Source organism: Castanea sativa, chromosome 5 (genome assembly GCF_040712315.1).
Source record: "Castanea sativa cultivar Marrone di Chiusa Pesio chromosome 5, ASM4071231v1".
NCBI lineage: Eukaryota > Viridiplantae > Streptophyta > Magnoliopsida > Fagales > Fagaceae > Castanea > Castanea sativa.
The window spans coordinates 49,276,470-49,293,424 of record NC_134017.1 but is presented as its reverse complement, the minus strand read 5'-3'; the positions used below and the strand labels follow the sequence as shown (position 1 = coordinate 49,293,424).

The following is a 16,955-nucleotide window of genomic DNA, read 5'->3' as shown; positions in this document are numbered from 1 at the left end:
ATAATAAAACAGTTTTGCTCATGTGTTTGCCAGCCTTAAAACCTAACATATTACCCCTTTGACAATTCATGATAAAATATACTTTTACAAACTTTGTTCAATTACAATAATAGCTCTTGCTTAAAGATACAATTTCTAACCTTCTTGTTGTATGTTTTATCATTACTTGCTTCTCTTTACATATGTTTGCAATCTATTACCATACAATTTATCTTTCCATGTTTTATTCAAGTTAAAAATAATGAACACCGGGATAAAATGTCCTACAATGAGCCTCCCCAGATAGAGTTCCAAAAGCTTATTAGATTAGGCAAAGATGGTATGCTTTTGCGCTTGAATTTTCTAAATCCATGGGATTATATTTTGAGTGATGTTCATTTATGAAATGTTAGTTTAGTGAAAGGAGGAACTTGAGAATGCTTCAAATTAATTTGTTTATCAATGTCTTTTTAATGGGTGTGCATCATTAAAGGCAAAATTTTGTTTGAAGATGCATCTTTCAATACTATTCCCATATATATGTATTGTGACTTTCAACCTAATATTTGTTGTTCAAACTAATACTTGTACTGTGAAAAACTAATAGCAATTTTTATACACTAATTTGTGGTTCATATTTTGCAAGTATTTCATTACATAGTGTGAATTTAAAAACATTTTCAACACACTTGCATTGTTAGATGAGAGAGGCTTGTAAGTTGTGTTTCACCATTTTCTTGCTAATAACATATGATATTTCTATGGTATGGATATTGAATGGATAACTCTTTTTTTTTAGTGTTGCAGGTTTTGCATTGTTATAATATATTAAATTTTTGTTTATAGCAACTAGCAAATGTGTGCTTATTTACTGTCTCATTTCATATAAAATTATGTAAATGATGATCTTTCCCTTTTCAATATTTTGTAGTTCATATTCTGTAACTGTTTCATTACATGGTGTAAGTTTGAAAACATTTTCAATACAGTTGCATTGTTAAATGAGAGAGACTTGTAAGTTGTGTTTCACCTTTTTCTTTCTAAGAACATCTGATACTTCTATGATATTGACATTGAATGAGTAACTCTTTTTTATTAGTGTTGCAGATTTTGTATTGTTATTGTATATTAAATTTGTGTTTATAACAACTAGCAAGAGTGTGCTTATTTACGGTTTTATTAAATATAGAATTATGTGTATGATGGTTTTTCCCCTTTTCAATATTTTGTGGTTCATATTCTACAATTGTTTCATTACATGGTATGAGTTTGAAAACATTTTCAATACACTTGCATTGTTAAATAAGAGAGGCTTGTAAGTTATGTTTTACCATTTTCCTGCAAATAACTTATGATACTTCTATAGTATTGACATTGAATGGGTAACTCCTTTTTGTTAGTGTTGCAAGTTTTGTATTGTTATCGTATATTATATTTGGGTTTATAGCAACTAATGGAGATTAACACAAGTATCACCTGTCCTTGTGTCGTCGTCCGGAGTGTAACCATACCTATATCAACTCATCCAAGAACGAGAACATACAAAGGCACTTGTCCATTGATGGCCGAGTTATATAGTGAAGGGAGTTCTTCATAGACGAGTTTATCTACAAACAAGTACATGGACGACCAAATTATACTTTGTGAGTTTTGTGGAAAATCCTCTATTAGACTCACGTAAACAAAATATGACCCGTTGCTTGATATGTGAAAGAAATTCCACATACTACGCTCCATATAGTCCATTTTCTTTATCAACCACCAACATCACCCACGATGATGGTGGTGGATCCAAACAAGTAGATTCACGTCTAACTCTCTATAAAAGAAGTAAATCATATTCACCCAAGGTAAGTCCTGACCATCCACTATTTTCTTTCCTTGTGTCCTAGAGAGAAAACTGACTTAACCGTCGGAGGGTTATTGGTCGAGTCCCACCGGTCACCTTTGACAGTTCTTTCTTTCTTTTCAGGATTCACAGCCATTATTAAGCTTGAAGCATTTCAGCCTACTGATTTCCGTGCATCATCAGCAATTAGCAAGTTTGTGCTTATTTACTATTTTATTAAGTATAGAATTATGTGTATGATTTTTCCCATATTTTCAACTCAATATTAATCCATAGACTCTTAAAATAGAAACTTTTCAATGAATTATATGATCTATGGTATTTTCTCTATTTTTTTTTTTCCCTTTCTTTGAATGGTGTTTCAAGTCAATCAACTTTCTTAATAAATTTTGTAGGTAATGTTGAAGGTCTAAACGTACATTTTGGTGGGTGCTTTTTTTTGTGGCATAATTGTTGGGTCTTCTAAAGCATGAGCCATTAAAATGTGTAAAAATAAGTACAATGTATCAAACGACAACTACTCCTAAGATCTACAACTACCTACTCCCCCTTTTTGTCATATATTGTCAAAAACAAACGATCAATCAGAAGGTGCAGGAGGTGGAACAGGGAACAACAAATGCCGCAACTCATGGAAGTCAGCTCACAAATAAGCCAAGTCTCCCACAAGTGTGTTCAATAATTTTCTATGTACAGCCTAAGTAGTCATGAGAGATTGCATCATCTCCAATATGGAATGGACAACGAAAGACCTTGAAGTAGTAGAAATGGGAGGTGATGTGAGAAGCAACGTCACACCTCATGGAAGTCAACTCGCAAAGAATCCAAGTCTCCCACAAGTGTGTCCCAACAACTGTGCATGTGCAACTTGAGTAGTCATGAAGGATTGCATCACCTCTCCTTGTGTACATGGGTTATGGACACAGGTGCAAGTAATCACATTAACTGTTCTATTTCATTTTTTCACTCTTACACCACTGTTTCCAATTGTGTTGTTGAGTTACCTAATGGTGAATCAGCACATGTCACTCATGTTGGAACTGTTCAACTCTCCAATTCTCTCATCCTTGATTCCATCCTTTTCATTCAATCTTTTATCTGTTAATCAACTCACTCAAAGCTTGCCCCTTTGTCTTGTTTTTTTGTCTCAATTTTGCTTTATTCGGGACCTTTCTTGTTGGAGGACGATTGGAGTGGGTGAAGTCCAAAATAGTCTGTATTTGCTACAAAAATCCACTTCTAGGACTGCCCCTTCTCTGTCAGATCATGCTTCCACCAACAAGAACCTCAAGTCTGCTCTTTTAGCTTCTACTTCAAATAAAGATATGTCAATCTTGTGGCATTTTAGATAGGTCATCCTTCTTTTAATAAACTATCATTCTTAAAGGATGTTTTACCTTCTTTTTCTGCCAAATGTACTGATGTTTGTACTATTTGCCATTTGGCTAAGCAAAAGAGATTGTCCTTCTCTTCTAATTACAATTTGTGTACTAAGCCATTTTCTTTGATTCATGTGGATGTCTGGGGTCCATATTCTATCTGTACACATGATGGTTTTAAGTTTTTCCTTATCATTGTTGATGATGCCACAAGGTCTACTTGGGTTTATCTTATGAAAGCTAAATTTGATGTCAAACTTCTCTTAATATCTTTCTATAACATGATTTTAACTCAATTTAGCATTGGTATTAAGGCAATCAGATCAGATAATGCTCTAGAATTTTCCTTGCTTGATTTTTATAGTGCTCATGGAATTATACATTAAAAGGGTTGTGCTTATACACCTTAGCAAAACTCTGTGGTTGAAAGAAAATATCAACATCTTTTGAATGTTACTAGATCACTCAAGATTCAATCCAATCTCCCTTCAGCTTGTTGGGGCGATTGCATTCTCACAGCAACTTATCTAATTAACAGATTGCATGTACCCTTGTTAAATCACAAATCCCCTTTTGAACTCCTTTTTCATAAGCAATCTTTATTAGTCATCTTAGAGTCTTTGGTTGTTTGTGCTTTGTTTCTACTTCTTCTGCTCATAGATTGAAGTTTGAATCTAGAGCTACTCCTTGTATTTTTCTAGGTTACCCCTTTAATATGAAAGGTTATAAGGTCCTTAACCTTCATACCAGAAAAATTTGTCTCCAAAGATGTTGTCTTCCATGAGAATGTATTTCCTTTTTCTTCTTCATCGCAATCCTTATTGTCACCTCCTTTGTGATTTCCTTTCTCCAGTCCATCTGCTCATGGTCTTGATTCTTCTTCTTGTCCAGTTTCTCTTCACATTCCTATTGTAGCCACCACACCTATTGTTGAGCATCTCCCTGCAGATACCAATTCTTCTATTTTGATTGGTTCTTTGCCAGTTTCTTTGGATTTTAATGTCCAACCTGTTCAATCTCCTATTGTTCAACCTAATCAATCCATTGTTCAATCCACTGCTCTTGTTGAACCTGTTCCTCTTCCTTCCTCTGAACCTCCTTTTAGAAAGTCCACTAGGATTAGTCATAAACCTGCCTATTTGTAGGCTTATCAGTGTAACCAGGTGTCTCAAGTTCCCTCAAGCACTGCCTATCCTTTGTCTTCAAATTTATCTTCTCACAGGTTGTCTTCTAACCATTTGCACTTTTGTAAGTGAATTCCTCCATTGAGGAGCCCAAGTTCTATCACCAAGCTGTTCAAGATCCCAAGTGGAGGGAAGCTATGGCAACTGAGATTTCTGCCCTTGAAGCTAACCACACTTGGACCTTCAATCCTTTTCCACCTCATAAAAGAACCATTGGTTGTAAGTGGGTGTATAAGGTGAAGAATAAGTTTGATGGCACTGTGGAGAGGTATAAAGCCAGATTGGTGGCTAAGGGTTTCACCCAAAAGGAGGGCCTTGATTATCTTAAGACTTTTTCTCCTATTGCGAAGCATGTTTCTGTCAAATGCCTTCTTGCAGTGGCTGCTGTGCAAGGCTAGTATCTTTGTCAACTTCATGTCAACAATGCCTTCCTTCATGGTGATTTGAAGGAGGAAGTTTATATGGATCTTCCACCAAGCTTCATTAGCAAGAGGGGCTGGTATGCAAGCTTGTTAAGTCCTTATATGGATTAAAACAAGCCTCAAGACAATGGTTTGCAAAATTCTCTACTGTCTTACTCAGTTTAGGCTTTACATAGTCCAAAGCTGATTATTCCCTTTTCACTAAGAAGAATTGTACATCTTATATTACTCTATTGGTCTATGTTGATGACATTTTAATTACTAGTGATAATAAGCAAGCAGTGGATGAGTTGAAGGTTTTACTAGATCAGCAATTCAAGTTGAAAGACCTAGGTGATTTGAAGTTTTTCTTGGGTCTTGAAGTGGCAAGGACTGCAAATGGTATCAATTTGTGTCAAAGGAAATACACACTTGAAGTATTGAGTGATGCTGGCATGATGGGGTCTAAACCAGCAAGAATACCAATGGACCAAAATCTCAAGCTTAGTGAGTATGAAGGGAAGGAGTTACAAGATCCTAATGCCTACAAAAGGTTAATAGGAAGACTTTTGTACCTAACCATAACTATGCCTAATAAAACCTTTGATTTCCAAAGATTGAGCCAATTCATGGCGCCTCCTAGAGAACCACACTTGAATGCAACTAATAAGGTCTTGCAGTATCTCAAGGGAACACCAGGACAGGGTTTGTTCTTTTCAAACAAATCAAAATTGCATCTAAAGGCCTTTGCAGATGCAGATCGGGCTTCCTGCCCTGACACCAGAAGATCAGTGACTGGTTTCTGTGTTTTCCTTGGTGAATCTCTAATCTCATGGAAGTCTAAGAAGCAACAGACAGTTTCACGCTCTTCAACAGAATCACAGTATAGATCCATGGTAGTAGCAGTTTGTGAAGTTGTTTGGCTTCTATATTTGCTTAGTGAGATTCAAATAAAACACCCTTAAGCAGCCCTTTTGTTCTATGACAGTCAGGCAGCCCTTCACATAACTGCAAATCCAGTTTTTCATGAATGAACAAAGCACATTGAGATTGATTGTCACCTTGTGAGAGATAAGGTTTTGGAAGGGTTCATCAAGTTGTTACATGTTAGAGCAAATTCACAGATAGCAGATTTGTTAACAAAAGCTTTGAATGCACAACAATTTTCCTTACTTGTGTCCAAGTTGAATATGGTCAATATATATGCCCCCTTCCACTTGAGGGGGGTGTCAAGATAGTAAGCAAATTAATAGAAGCAAGCACAAAGAAAAGAAGCCAAAGAGCAAGATTGTAAACTAAACAACACTAGTCTTCTATAACAGATAGTATAAACGGCAAGTGTAAACAGTAAGTAGTTTAGTTTCTGTGTATATAGGTATTAGATGTAAAGCATGGGATTAGCTCGTGAGAGTTAGTTAGTTAGTCAGCTATTATTGGAGGGAAAGTTAGTTATGCTCCTCTGTTATATATACATGTAATTGCTTGTACATTCATTCAATTCAATACAGAATCATTCTTAGCAATTTCTCTGTTTTCTGATAAGATCGAATAGGTGTTGAAAATATTTTCAATCAGTCTAGCAGGTATCAAACATCACAAATTCAGCACAACGTATTCCAGCTTCTGGGTAGTAAATTTAGCAAGTACTAAGACTCTCTAAAGTACATAATAAAACAATTTTGCTCATTTGTTTGCCAACCTATAATCTTAAAACCTAACTCAGAAAACTTCAAGCATTGCCATCAATTAAACATACATCTATAGTCTACGATGGTAAGTGGGCATTTGGAAGCCAGTATTGTTCAGCCATAGGCATTGAAACGGATATTTCTGACTGAACACATGGTCAAAGAAAGAACATTTTAGAAAAAATTTCCCTTCTTCTCTTCTTATCAGAAGAAGTTTTAAACTTTTAATGAGATAGAAGGGTGGGAGAGGAGGAATGCAAACCAAGAAACTAAAAAACAAAGTACTAGCTGCTTCAGCACATGCTTTCTCAACGATACAGCCCATCAAATGGCAATTCCTACAACAGACAAGCTAACCAAACATCAACCTTTTCAGTTAAATTATCGTAAGTGTCAAAAATAAAATCATCTAAAATCTTAGGTTAAAAGGAGGCCTCATGATGTTGGATTGCCAGCCGTTTCTGCTGTCAACAATCAAGGGTAGAAATTAGTAATCAAAAAAAGGGTAAGAGTCTTCTTCAGACCTTCAGAACAAGTGCCAAAATCAACAATTTGAAGAGGTTTTTTTTTTTTTTTTTTTAAATAAGTGACAATTTTTTTGATGAGGTATGACCAGGCTATCTCCTAATATACCAAAAATAGAGCAGAATAAGTTATCTACATGAGTCTCATCTTCCTCGTTCAATTTTTCATGATTTTGCTCTAAAACTCAGACCAAGAACAGTAATAAGTTCTCAGGACACGTTTTACTCGATACAAAATGGAGATGTTTCATGATCAACCAAACACAGTAAAAATTACCAACAAACTTAAAGCTACCAACTTCAATTGACCTAAAACTTATTTTCTCTGGTTCTCTTGACTTCAAATCCCATAGTCCAAATGAGGCTTCTTAAAAACATAATTAAAGCACATGGAAAATTTGCTTAACAACAAGTAATCTTAGTGAGCCTGTCTAGAAATGGAGACGCATTGCTTGCCATCACATTGCAAAGCTGAATAATGATAAATGATTCATGTAGCTGAACATTAGTAGTTGAAATTTATGGCCTTCCTGAGTTGAGTTGAGAATCTTATCACTATTTAAGGTCAACAAATGATTGTTTTCTGATTAAAAACCATGTTTGTTGACTTGATACAACATGGTTGAGCCTGCATTCTGCCATGAGCTATCTAATATTCTAACCCTATCACATAATAATACCCACCTAAAACGAAAAAGAAACATCCTTTTTTTCTAATAAAGCAATAATTTATTAATTAATTACAGATGGGAACAGAAGTGCACAGAAAAAACACAAGGAAATGAGAAGGAAGAGAAAACCAAAAAAATCCAATAACTGAATTCTGAAATGAAGATCTAAAATTCAAAGGAATTAAAAGAAAAACAAATAGTTGTGAACAATTCCAAACCTGTCAAAATTTTCTCCATTTTATAAAATGTGAGCATTCCACTCCCTCCACAAACACACAGAAGCTACCATCTTCCAAATCATACTACTTCTATATGCAAAATCGCCCATTCCAACAAGCAAACAAACCAACCACCATATTTGGATTAACCCAAGCAACCCCAAAAAGGGAAAGCATAAGCAATTATAATTCTCTAGCCATCAAACAACAAAGAAGAAAATGATTAACTGTCTCAGCATTGCTCTTACACATACACACCACTCCAAAACCACCTTTTTTATGCTTCTAGAGATTTTCCATTGCTAGGTAAAGCCACTGACCAAGAAAAGAAGGCCACTCTAGGTAAAGCCTTCATCTGGCAAATGCTTTGCCAAGGAATTCCCTTAACACCAGATACAAAGATCTGACCTCAAAATTATGTTTTTCAGAAGGTGACCACAGCATTTTTCCTGTCATCACCAGTCCTATGAACACTGGCAGCATACAAGATATCCAGAAAAGCACCCAACTGCAAAATTTATAATTTTTATATGGATATATTATTCAGCACTTGTTAAATATAGATAGACAACTTCTTGGCAGTTAAAACTTCTTAAATAGTCCCATCTTGAGGAGATTTAACAAATTACCTTTCCTCACCTGCTAGTGCACTTTAAAATGACTTTCTGCAGAGAATCGAAATTTAGATTGGATACTATTTCAATCATCTAAATTTCTAACCACTAAGCAGACAACAGGAATTATGTATGTCTATTGCAACTCAAAAGTTGGTAATACATGCACTCTACAACAGTCTCTTAGCACCTCCTATCAAGGAGGGGCACTTCCAATAAAAATGAAAATTAACGAGGCATTTAAGCTGATGAGAGCTAAATCCAACCATATACCATTACAGACTGACCAATTGCCTTTCCATTCATACCCATGTGAAAGATAAATAAAAAAGATACTCATCAGGCTTAAAGCCACTTGACTACACCAAACATCATTTTAAACAAGCATTAGATGTATCAAGTCAAGGCCATAATCTGGTATAGTGGTAAAAATCTCAGGCTGTCAAGCACAAGTGAGTAGATTTAAGTCTTGAAAGTGAGAACTTTATACAAAAATGCTGAAAGGTAGAACCATATCTCCATCACCTCTTCCAGGACCTTATTTAAGAGGGACCAGCACTAGTTAGTGGCCCTCAATTAGATGGATCAAGTAATCTCTTTCTTGCTATTCCAAATATTTGTAGGTATAAGGCAAGTAAACACACACATCTAATAACATCAATGCATCTTGTGTTTATCATCAATCAAACTTCTGATTGAATCACAAATTAGATATTCTCTATAAAAAATTTCAAAACTAAAGCAGAACTTCACCTTAGTAATCTCAAAAGTATAACAGAAATTACTTCCAAATAGCCATCTTGCACCTAACTTAGCTGTGGTTCAGTAAGACAGTAACTTCAGTACATGATCTTCTAAGGAGTCAAGACCCCTATGCCAGGAGAATCCTTCAGATGTATATCATGTACCATCACTGAATAACAAATCGCAAAATTTTAGATGTAGTTTGGAACCTGGGTAGAAGCATCACCATCCTTCACTCAAAACAACTGCAAGACCATTTCTCTAAAGTCCAAACACACTCATAGCATATACTGGTTCCATACCCAACAGTTATTTCTTTCATAGAACTAATCAAGGAAGTTCAAGTGATGATATTATTAGATAATATAAGAAAGTGTTGTAAAGAAATCTTATTTAAAATTTGTATGATACTTTATGTTATTCATTACCACGCATAATATCAAGGTAGATTAGTAGAATAAAAAGATTGTCACATGTCAATAAAATTTAGAAGAAACTAGTTCATATTTGCATGTGGATTGGCCGGATCTAAATATCATTGGTCAATTACATGAATCTGAGCATGCTGGACTACATCAGGATTGCAATACATTACACTGATAAGAAACTCTGTGTCATTGGTTGAAAATAAATGAAAACAAAATGGACATATTGAAAGCATCAGCTTCATTGTAATTATACCCATATGGAAACTATCAAAGTCAAAGAGAATTGGCCAAAATTGCTTTTTAGGCTTCGGAAATGGAAAGGCCAGAATTGAGGCTCCTTGCATGGAAGGACAATTGGCTAAATAAAAAAAGATGACAATGATTGTTAAGACATGCGAGCGCGCACACACGCGCACACACACATATATATATAATGACCTAAGGAAAAGTGCTAGCTACATCTGCACTATACTTCAAAAGGACCAATCTAGTCACAAGCGAGGCTCCTTGTAGTTGTTAATAAAGCCCAAATCATCCCATTATATGCCCAATGTGGGTCTCAACACACACCCCACAACACACACTCAATCTAGGGCATTATATATATATATATATATAAGTGATTGTTTTAAGTGTTTAAAAGATGTAAGACCAGAACTTATGTTCAAGGAACATGCATACACTTGGCAATCAAATATTAAAAAATTGGGGAGCCCCCATTTTATTTCCAAATTAAAAACATTGTCATTTACCTGAGAAGTTAGCCAGTATTAAAAATCAAGATCAAACATGTTAAATGACCAAGATTTAACAAAATATAATTACTAGAGACCCTAGGAGCCCACGTCACTCTCATGATCATAGTATGTTCTTTGCACAATAGTTTACAACAACAAAGTCTTAGTCCTAAATTTTTTGGGGTCAGCTACATATCCTCAACTGCTTATTCAGAGTCAGCAACATGTATTATTTTCCTCCATTTTATTTTATTTGAAGTCATAGTTTATGTTACATCCTTAATTGACACATCCTTTTTAATTACTCTTACTAATATTATTTTCGGTCTTCCTCTACATTTTTTTCATTACCTCAGTTTCAACTCACGTTTTGCACAATGGTATAATTCACACAAAAACACAGAGAAGAGAAGTTTATGGATATCACATATTTTATTTTTGATAATTCAATTATTACAATAAGTTGGGCAAGGAGAATTCTAACCTTGGTTCTCGTGGTAAAGAAGACCAAGTAATGCCATCACATCTAACAGAAAGATGATTCAATACAGTATGCTAGAAATACTGGTCAGTTTCCCAAGCCTAACTAAGGCTAAGGCCTGACTAAGGTCAGTTTCCCAAAATAGCTCCACTGCTGTGGATGCTCTAAGGCCTGACTAAGGCTAGCAACATGATAGCAATGACATCAAATGGCTTTAAGATACTTCACAAATCTCGATTCTTCATATCTAGGTCATGATATTCGAGAGTATACAACAAGAAGAACATCAGCACTTTTCTCTACATCAGTATCTTTAGCCACACATAATATTAGATTGTTATTTTTGGTGCTGAAAACTATGTCAGATACCCTTTTTTAAGCTCATTATTCCATGCCATCTCATATTTTATGTGCTTTTGGGTCCACAGCATCAGTCAACATGGCTTATTTCAAAAGCTGCAGAATCCATGAGAAATAATGAGTGAAACGGCATCCAAATGTAGCAAAAGGTGAGAATAGTTACCAGAATAATATGGAATTATTAAGATAACAAAACTATGTAGTGTTAAAGAGGGAAAGAAAGTCTATCTACATTCCTCTCTCTCTTTTTGAGAAAAAAAGAGGGGGTGGGGGGGAGGGTCAATGTAATAGGATGGGAGGTGTTGTACAATAGCATATCAATTAATTTCAGACACCTCCACCCTAGCATGTTATAAAAACTTCAGTAAAAGAAATCAATACATGATTACACCTCTCCATCTCCACTGTAACGAAAATTCCAAACATTATAGCATAAAGTCACTTGGTAAACATCTCCCACTCCTCCTGCAATCTACCTTTCAGGAAAGCCAGTAGACAACCAAAGTAGTTGACTATATCAAAGTTATGCAGAATGTTAGTATTAGTGGTGGGGTTGGTTTAGAGTCTGGGCTTTGCAGATGGGAGGGGAAGTCCTATGTCAGTGTGTGTTTTTTGTGTATGCATTATAAAGTAGGATACATGGCCTTCACATAATGTTGAGGTCAACAAGAAGAGTTCACAAAACTGCTAAAATCAAAGTTAAACGTCAATATCAGATGAAGTATAATTGAAATGAACAAATCTGGATAAGCCAGGCAAGTTTATCCAAGTCGACATAGAACCAAAAACGATGAACTATAAACAAAGGATATCTATTTATAATGAGAACAAACCATTTCATACCTAAACTTATTACAAGTGAGCCACTGGGGCATCAAAAGCCGGGAAAAAAATAATCAACTGATATCAAGTTCTCTCTGTAGTAGTAAGATGCCCCCATCTGCTTGGCAAGGTTATTTACATCCCTGATACCCTGCTATAATTTGTCATGAACACCAGGTTCTGCTTCATTCTTTCTGCCATTGGTTCCTTTCTTTCCGACTGAACCTCCTGTGTCTCAGCTGCACCAGGATTCTCAGTCAAGAACTGTTCCCAGAATACATCATTGACCCCAGTTGGCACAGTAGTAGCAACAAGTCCCTGTTCTTTTGAGGCATCGGGCTCAATGGGCTCCAGCACAGCAGCGGTTGCAGGCTCAGAGTTCATGTCAATTCCAGGGGATTTAGGCCTGACATCAACATTCAGCTGTACACAAGATATGGTGGGGCTCTCATCACAACTAGTGGATTCATCTAAATCCGGGTTCGAATTAATTTTCATGAAAGTTTCACTAACATTACGTAGAAGATTCTCCCAAACAAACAATGATGACTGCACGTGCTCAAATGGCTCCACGTTCGATGTCAAAGCACAAGCACTCACCCCACTTTCTCCAGGTACAGTTTGGGAAGTCCCCATCTGAGTATCTTCAATGCTGGCTTCATCATAGAAGTAACCGATTCTTGGCAACCTTCTCTTTCTATCATGATTTTCCAATTGCGTCACAAGATTCAAAGGAAGCCCTGGTTTCCGCAAGACTTGAGCTACAGAAGACATCATCTTTTGTTGCTGGCGTTCCACATGCTGCAAACGCTCCTTGTATAACTGGACTTGCATCTCGAATCCTTGCCTCTCTTCTTCATGCCTCTGTAACTCCAAAAGAAGCCGTTCTCTCTCATGTTTAAGTCCCTCAATCTCGTCCTTCAAACTCTGTCTTTCTGATTCAGACAAAGGAGAAGCACTCCCTTGTCCCTGTAAATTCTGTAATGAATGGCTATGAACAGGTTTTCGTCTGTGTATGTTTTTTAACAGGTGTGGCTGGCCTCTTATAAATTCCTCATTCGCAAATTCCCATTGTTCCGGATCAATTTTCCTAAAACCCTATTCAAATACATAACAAAATTCAATTCAATTCAACTTAAACAAGAATAACTGAAAACCCCAAAAAAAGAAAAACAAAACAAAACAAAATGAAAACAACACATTCAGACAAGACTAGTGAAAAATGAATTGGCTTACATATGTATTGAGCTGTCTAATAAAGCTTGAGAAGTTATTGTGCTTAAAGAACCTTGGCAACAAATCCCTCGCAAACTCCAGTGGATTCCACACAATAAAGCTTTTGTTATTTGCGCTCCACGACACAACTGAATCCGTGGAGGGATCATCTACCATCTCATACGTCTTCGTAAGGAACGGAGGCAATGAATTCGAACTGCCCTGACCTTCATCCATTGTAATTTCCCAATTCCCACTCACAAACCTTAAACCCCGAAACTCAAAATCCACAACCCAATCATCAACCGACTCAATACCCACAAAAATTCACTCAAATCAAATCAAATTCCCAATCAATCTCCTTGCATATATGTTCAGAACCAAAACCCCAATTGCAAAAAAAAAAAAAAACCCTTTTATCTTAACCCCAAGCTTCAAATTAAATCAACACAAAATAACCCTTTTTGTCCCACATCAATTGGAATTGAAACCAAACACTGAATCATAAAAACCTTAATTCCACGCAATGAAATTCTCAAAATCCCATAAAACGCAGAACCCTTACTTAAATTAATCCACCTGAAAAATAAAAAAAGACCATACCGGTTTTTTATTGAGCTCCAATAACCTCTGAACAAATCGAGAGACACACAGTTGGCAGTGAAGTCAGCCAAGAAAGCTTGTGACACGCGGAATCAAAAACTAAAAAAACGGAACGACAACAGGGACGAAATCGAGAGATAAAATCAACCCAAGTTGTCGTTTTGCCCAAGCAAAAAATAAAAATAAAAACAAAAAACCAAAAACGCTTAGCCAAAATTTCGGAGTTTTTGAAAGGGGAACAGTTGGCAGGTCATGTACATACTATTTCTAAATATATATAAAAATAATAAAAACACCCAAAACAAACAAAACAGGGAAGCACCTCATTTCTGATTCTGTTATTATTAGTTGGAAATACTCATCCATTTTGACGAGTCGTCAACTGTAGCATTTTAATTTCCATAATTTTCTAATCACGAAACTTGGAGCATAAGTAACCCTCAACAACTTGCTCATTAAAATTTCAACCCCACGTAAATTTAAAAATAGCTTTGTAAGTCTATTATTAAAGTTAATAAATAAATAACCTTTTTTCGAACTAAGAAATGAAAGTGATAGAGTGTGAAAGATAGAGAAGCAACAAAGTTGGAAAGTATGAAAGCGTTTCCTTCTGCTTCGGATTTTCTGGGATCTCGTGGAAGCGTGTTGAAAATTGCTCCTTTTTTTTTTTTTTTTTTTTTAATAGAGGGTCTATTTTTTATTTTTAAGCTGTAATTATAGTAAAAAAAGGTTATTTATTTAGTAAACATACAGGTGGTTTGACTCGAATTTAAATTCCTTACATATGATTTGAAAAGTGTCTTTCAGTCTTTATGTACCTGGTTTGCTCTTTTATGGCAATGAGAGCATTTTATGCCCCCTCCTCTCACAACAACAAAAAAAAAAAACATTTCTTAAAAAAAAAAAACGACAATATGTAGATGTTAGGGTTTTGTAAAATGTAAGAACAAACATAATATTGTTCTTGTAAAAATTAAAAATATTTGAGTAATGTTATTAGGTTTCAAAGTACTTTCATTATTAACCACATCGTACTCTTGTTTAGCTCTTCATCCTCTTACTTTTAATATTTCTCTCCCCCCTCCGCCACATAGACACATAAGTTCCTCTTACTTTTCATATCTCTCTCTCCCACACAAACACTCACATTTGGGCTTTGCTGGTTATGGTTGGCTTTGCAAGTGTTGGATTGGTGACTAAGTTCGAATGTAGCTAATGTTTGGCGATTTAAGAGACATGATCAAAAGAGCTTACATTCAAACAATAAGTAACCTTAGGAGTATTAATCCAAATTTTGAAACTTTAATGTGGTGTTTGGTACGGGGTAATGTTTTAGAATTCACAGGAATGTTTAAAGATTCTCATGTTTGATTGCAAATCACGCAAGGGAATCAGATGCCAGGAAAATCTGGATTCCCCTCTTAAATCCCTTTCAGTAGGAATGTAAATTCCCTTTAAAACAGGTTGGAATCCAGATTCCTAAACTTAAATGAAATTGTATTTTTTATAAATTGACAATTTTAACTCATTTTTCTTATCATTTAAGCAATTAAGATAAAATATAAAACAAATCATCAATATCTTTTCCTTTGTCTTTATTTTTTCCCTCCAAAATAACATAAACAGGATAGACAACTCTGTAGATATATTCTTTAACAAAGTTTTATTTAGGTTTCACGTGTGGAAAAAAAAAGTTTGAAAGAGACTCTCTATTATTGTCAAGTATTCACTTTTGCTGTTGTGTGTGTGTGTTGTTCTCTATTTAAATAATTATTTTTGTATTATACTTGTCATGTTGAAATATTAGACTACAATTTTAATGAATTTGTCATAATTAATAGTTTATATTTGGTTTTTCATTATTTATTTAGAGGAAGATTTTTTTTAAAGAATTTAGTAGTTTACATTCAAATTTAAAGATAGAATGGGAAAAATAAATAATTCATTTAAAATTCCTAAGAATAAACTAAATATTATCATTTCACATTCCTAGGAATCTTAATAGATTCCCAAGGAAACCAAAATTATTCCTAGGAATGTGAAAACTAAAGATTGTACCAAACTTTAAGAGGGTAAATTGTAAGTCATGCCTTAAAATGTTTATATATATAATTCAAGAATTTGAATGGTAGTTCTTTTTATTAAAAATACTAGAAAGTGTGAAAATAAGACCTTAGAAAAAAAAAAAAATATATATATATATATATATATACACATTACGGTTGATAAATAAATAGTTGGATGGTGGTCAATTAATGAACAAATGGACCAATAAATAAAAGGCATTGACTGGGTTTGAGATTGATTGGGCCGATAAGATAAATATATGGTTGAGGGTTACATACAAGCACCGAGCATTCTTTGTGTGTATTTTTAATGTTTTAGGCTTAGCGCGACTTCATTGTTTAGTGTGTGACGTGTGTGCTTTGGTGGGCTATCTCTGTGTTCAAGGGATTTGCCCCCGCTTAAAGAGAGAAATATCGTCACGGAGTGCGTTTCTTATTTTTTATATTATTAATTAAAAAAAAAAATATATATATATATATATATAAGAATAAATTAAAGTCTATAAGCATTTCCCTACGTTTGCCGTACACGTGGTCTAGACTCTAGACTTTTGCTCCTCGTCCCTTTTGAAGAGAGGAAATAAATCTAATTGTGATTCTTTGATCTTTCTTTGTTTGCATTTGGGGAATAAATTATGGGTTTGCGATAATGTTTGAAAAGGATGTTATGACTTATTACGTGGTCTATTTATTATTTTCTTATCTATAAGTTTACGTGGTCTAATTGTGATTCTTTGGTCTATTTTTTAAATCATATCTATAATTTATCATTTACCTATATCTATACTATCTTATCATCTATAATAGGCTTCTCAAAAAAAAAACTATTTATAACAAAAAAAAAATTTTAAATTGAATTTTTATATAGTTCAAAAATATCATTACATTCTAAGTTTAAGGCGTGACAAAACTTAAAGACAAATACACATTCGAAAATACCAAGTGACTCCACTACACTACTTTCAATTTTCAAATACACATTCAAATTCATA

General features: G+C 34.8%; 1 protein-coding gene across 2 annotated transcripts; it reads right to left on the bottom strand.

Moving 5' to 3' along the window:
• Window positions 1-10,864: 10,864 nt before the first annotated feature.
• On the bottom strand, window positions 10,865-14,295 carry LOC142637374 (heat stress transcription factor A-4c-like). Of its 2 annotated transcripts, XR_012844615.1 has the most exons (3): window positions 13,316-14,202; window positions 12,101-13,177; window positions 10,865-11,353 (listed from the first exon to the last, which is right to left on the bottom strand). XR_012844615.1 is itself a non-coding variant. In XM_075811655.1 (2 exons), the coding sequence occupies exons 1-2, from the start codon at window positions 13,529-13,531 to the stop codon at window positions 12,215-12,217; spliced, it is 1,179 nt and encodes a 392-aa protein (XP_075667770.1). In that variant the 5' UTR covers window positions 13,532-14,295; the 3' UTR covers window positions 12,034-12,214. The 2 variants fall into 2 exon arrangements, 1 of the variants encoding a protein (XP_075667770.1); XM_075811655.1 differs by lacking the exon at window positions 10,865-11,353 and having other exon boundaries at window positions 12,034-13,177; window positions 13,316-14,295.
• Between the last annotated feature and the right edge of the window lie 2,660 nt (window positions 14,296-16,955).

Bases quoted from the DNA above. Each gene is read 5' to 3' on its own strand.
- LOC142637374 (XM_075811655.1), bottom strand. From the start codon at position 13,531: ATGGATGAAGGTCAGGGCAGTTCGAATTCATTGCCTCCGTTCCTTACG. The intron at 13,178-13,315 runs GTAAGCCAATTC...GTATTTGAATAG, and splicing joins TTAGACAGCTCAATACATAT to GGTTTTAGGAAAATTGATCC.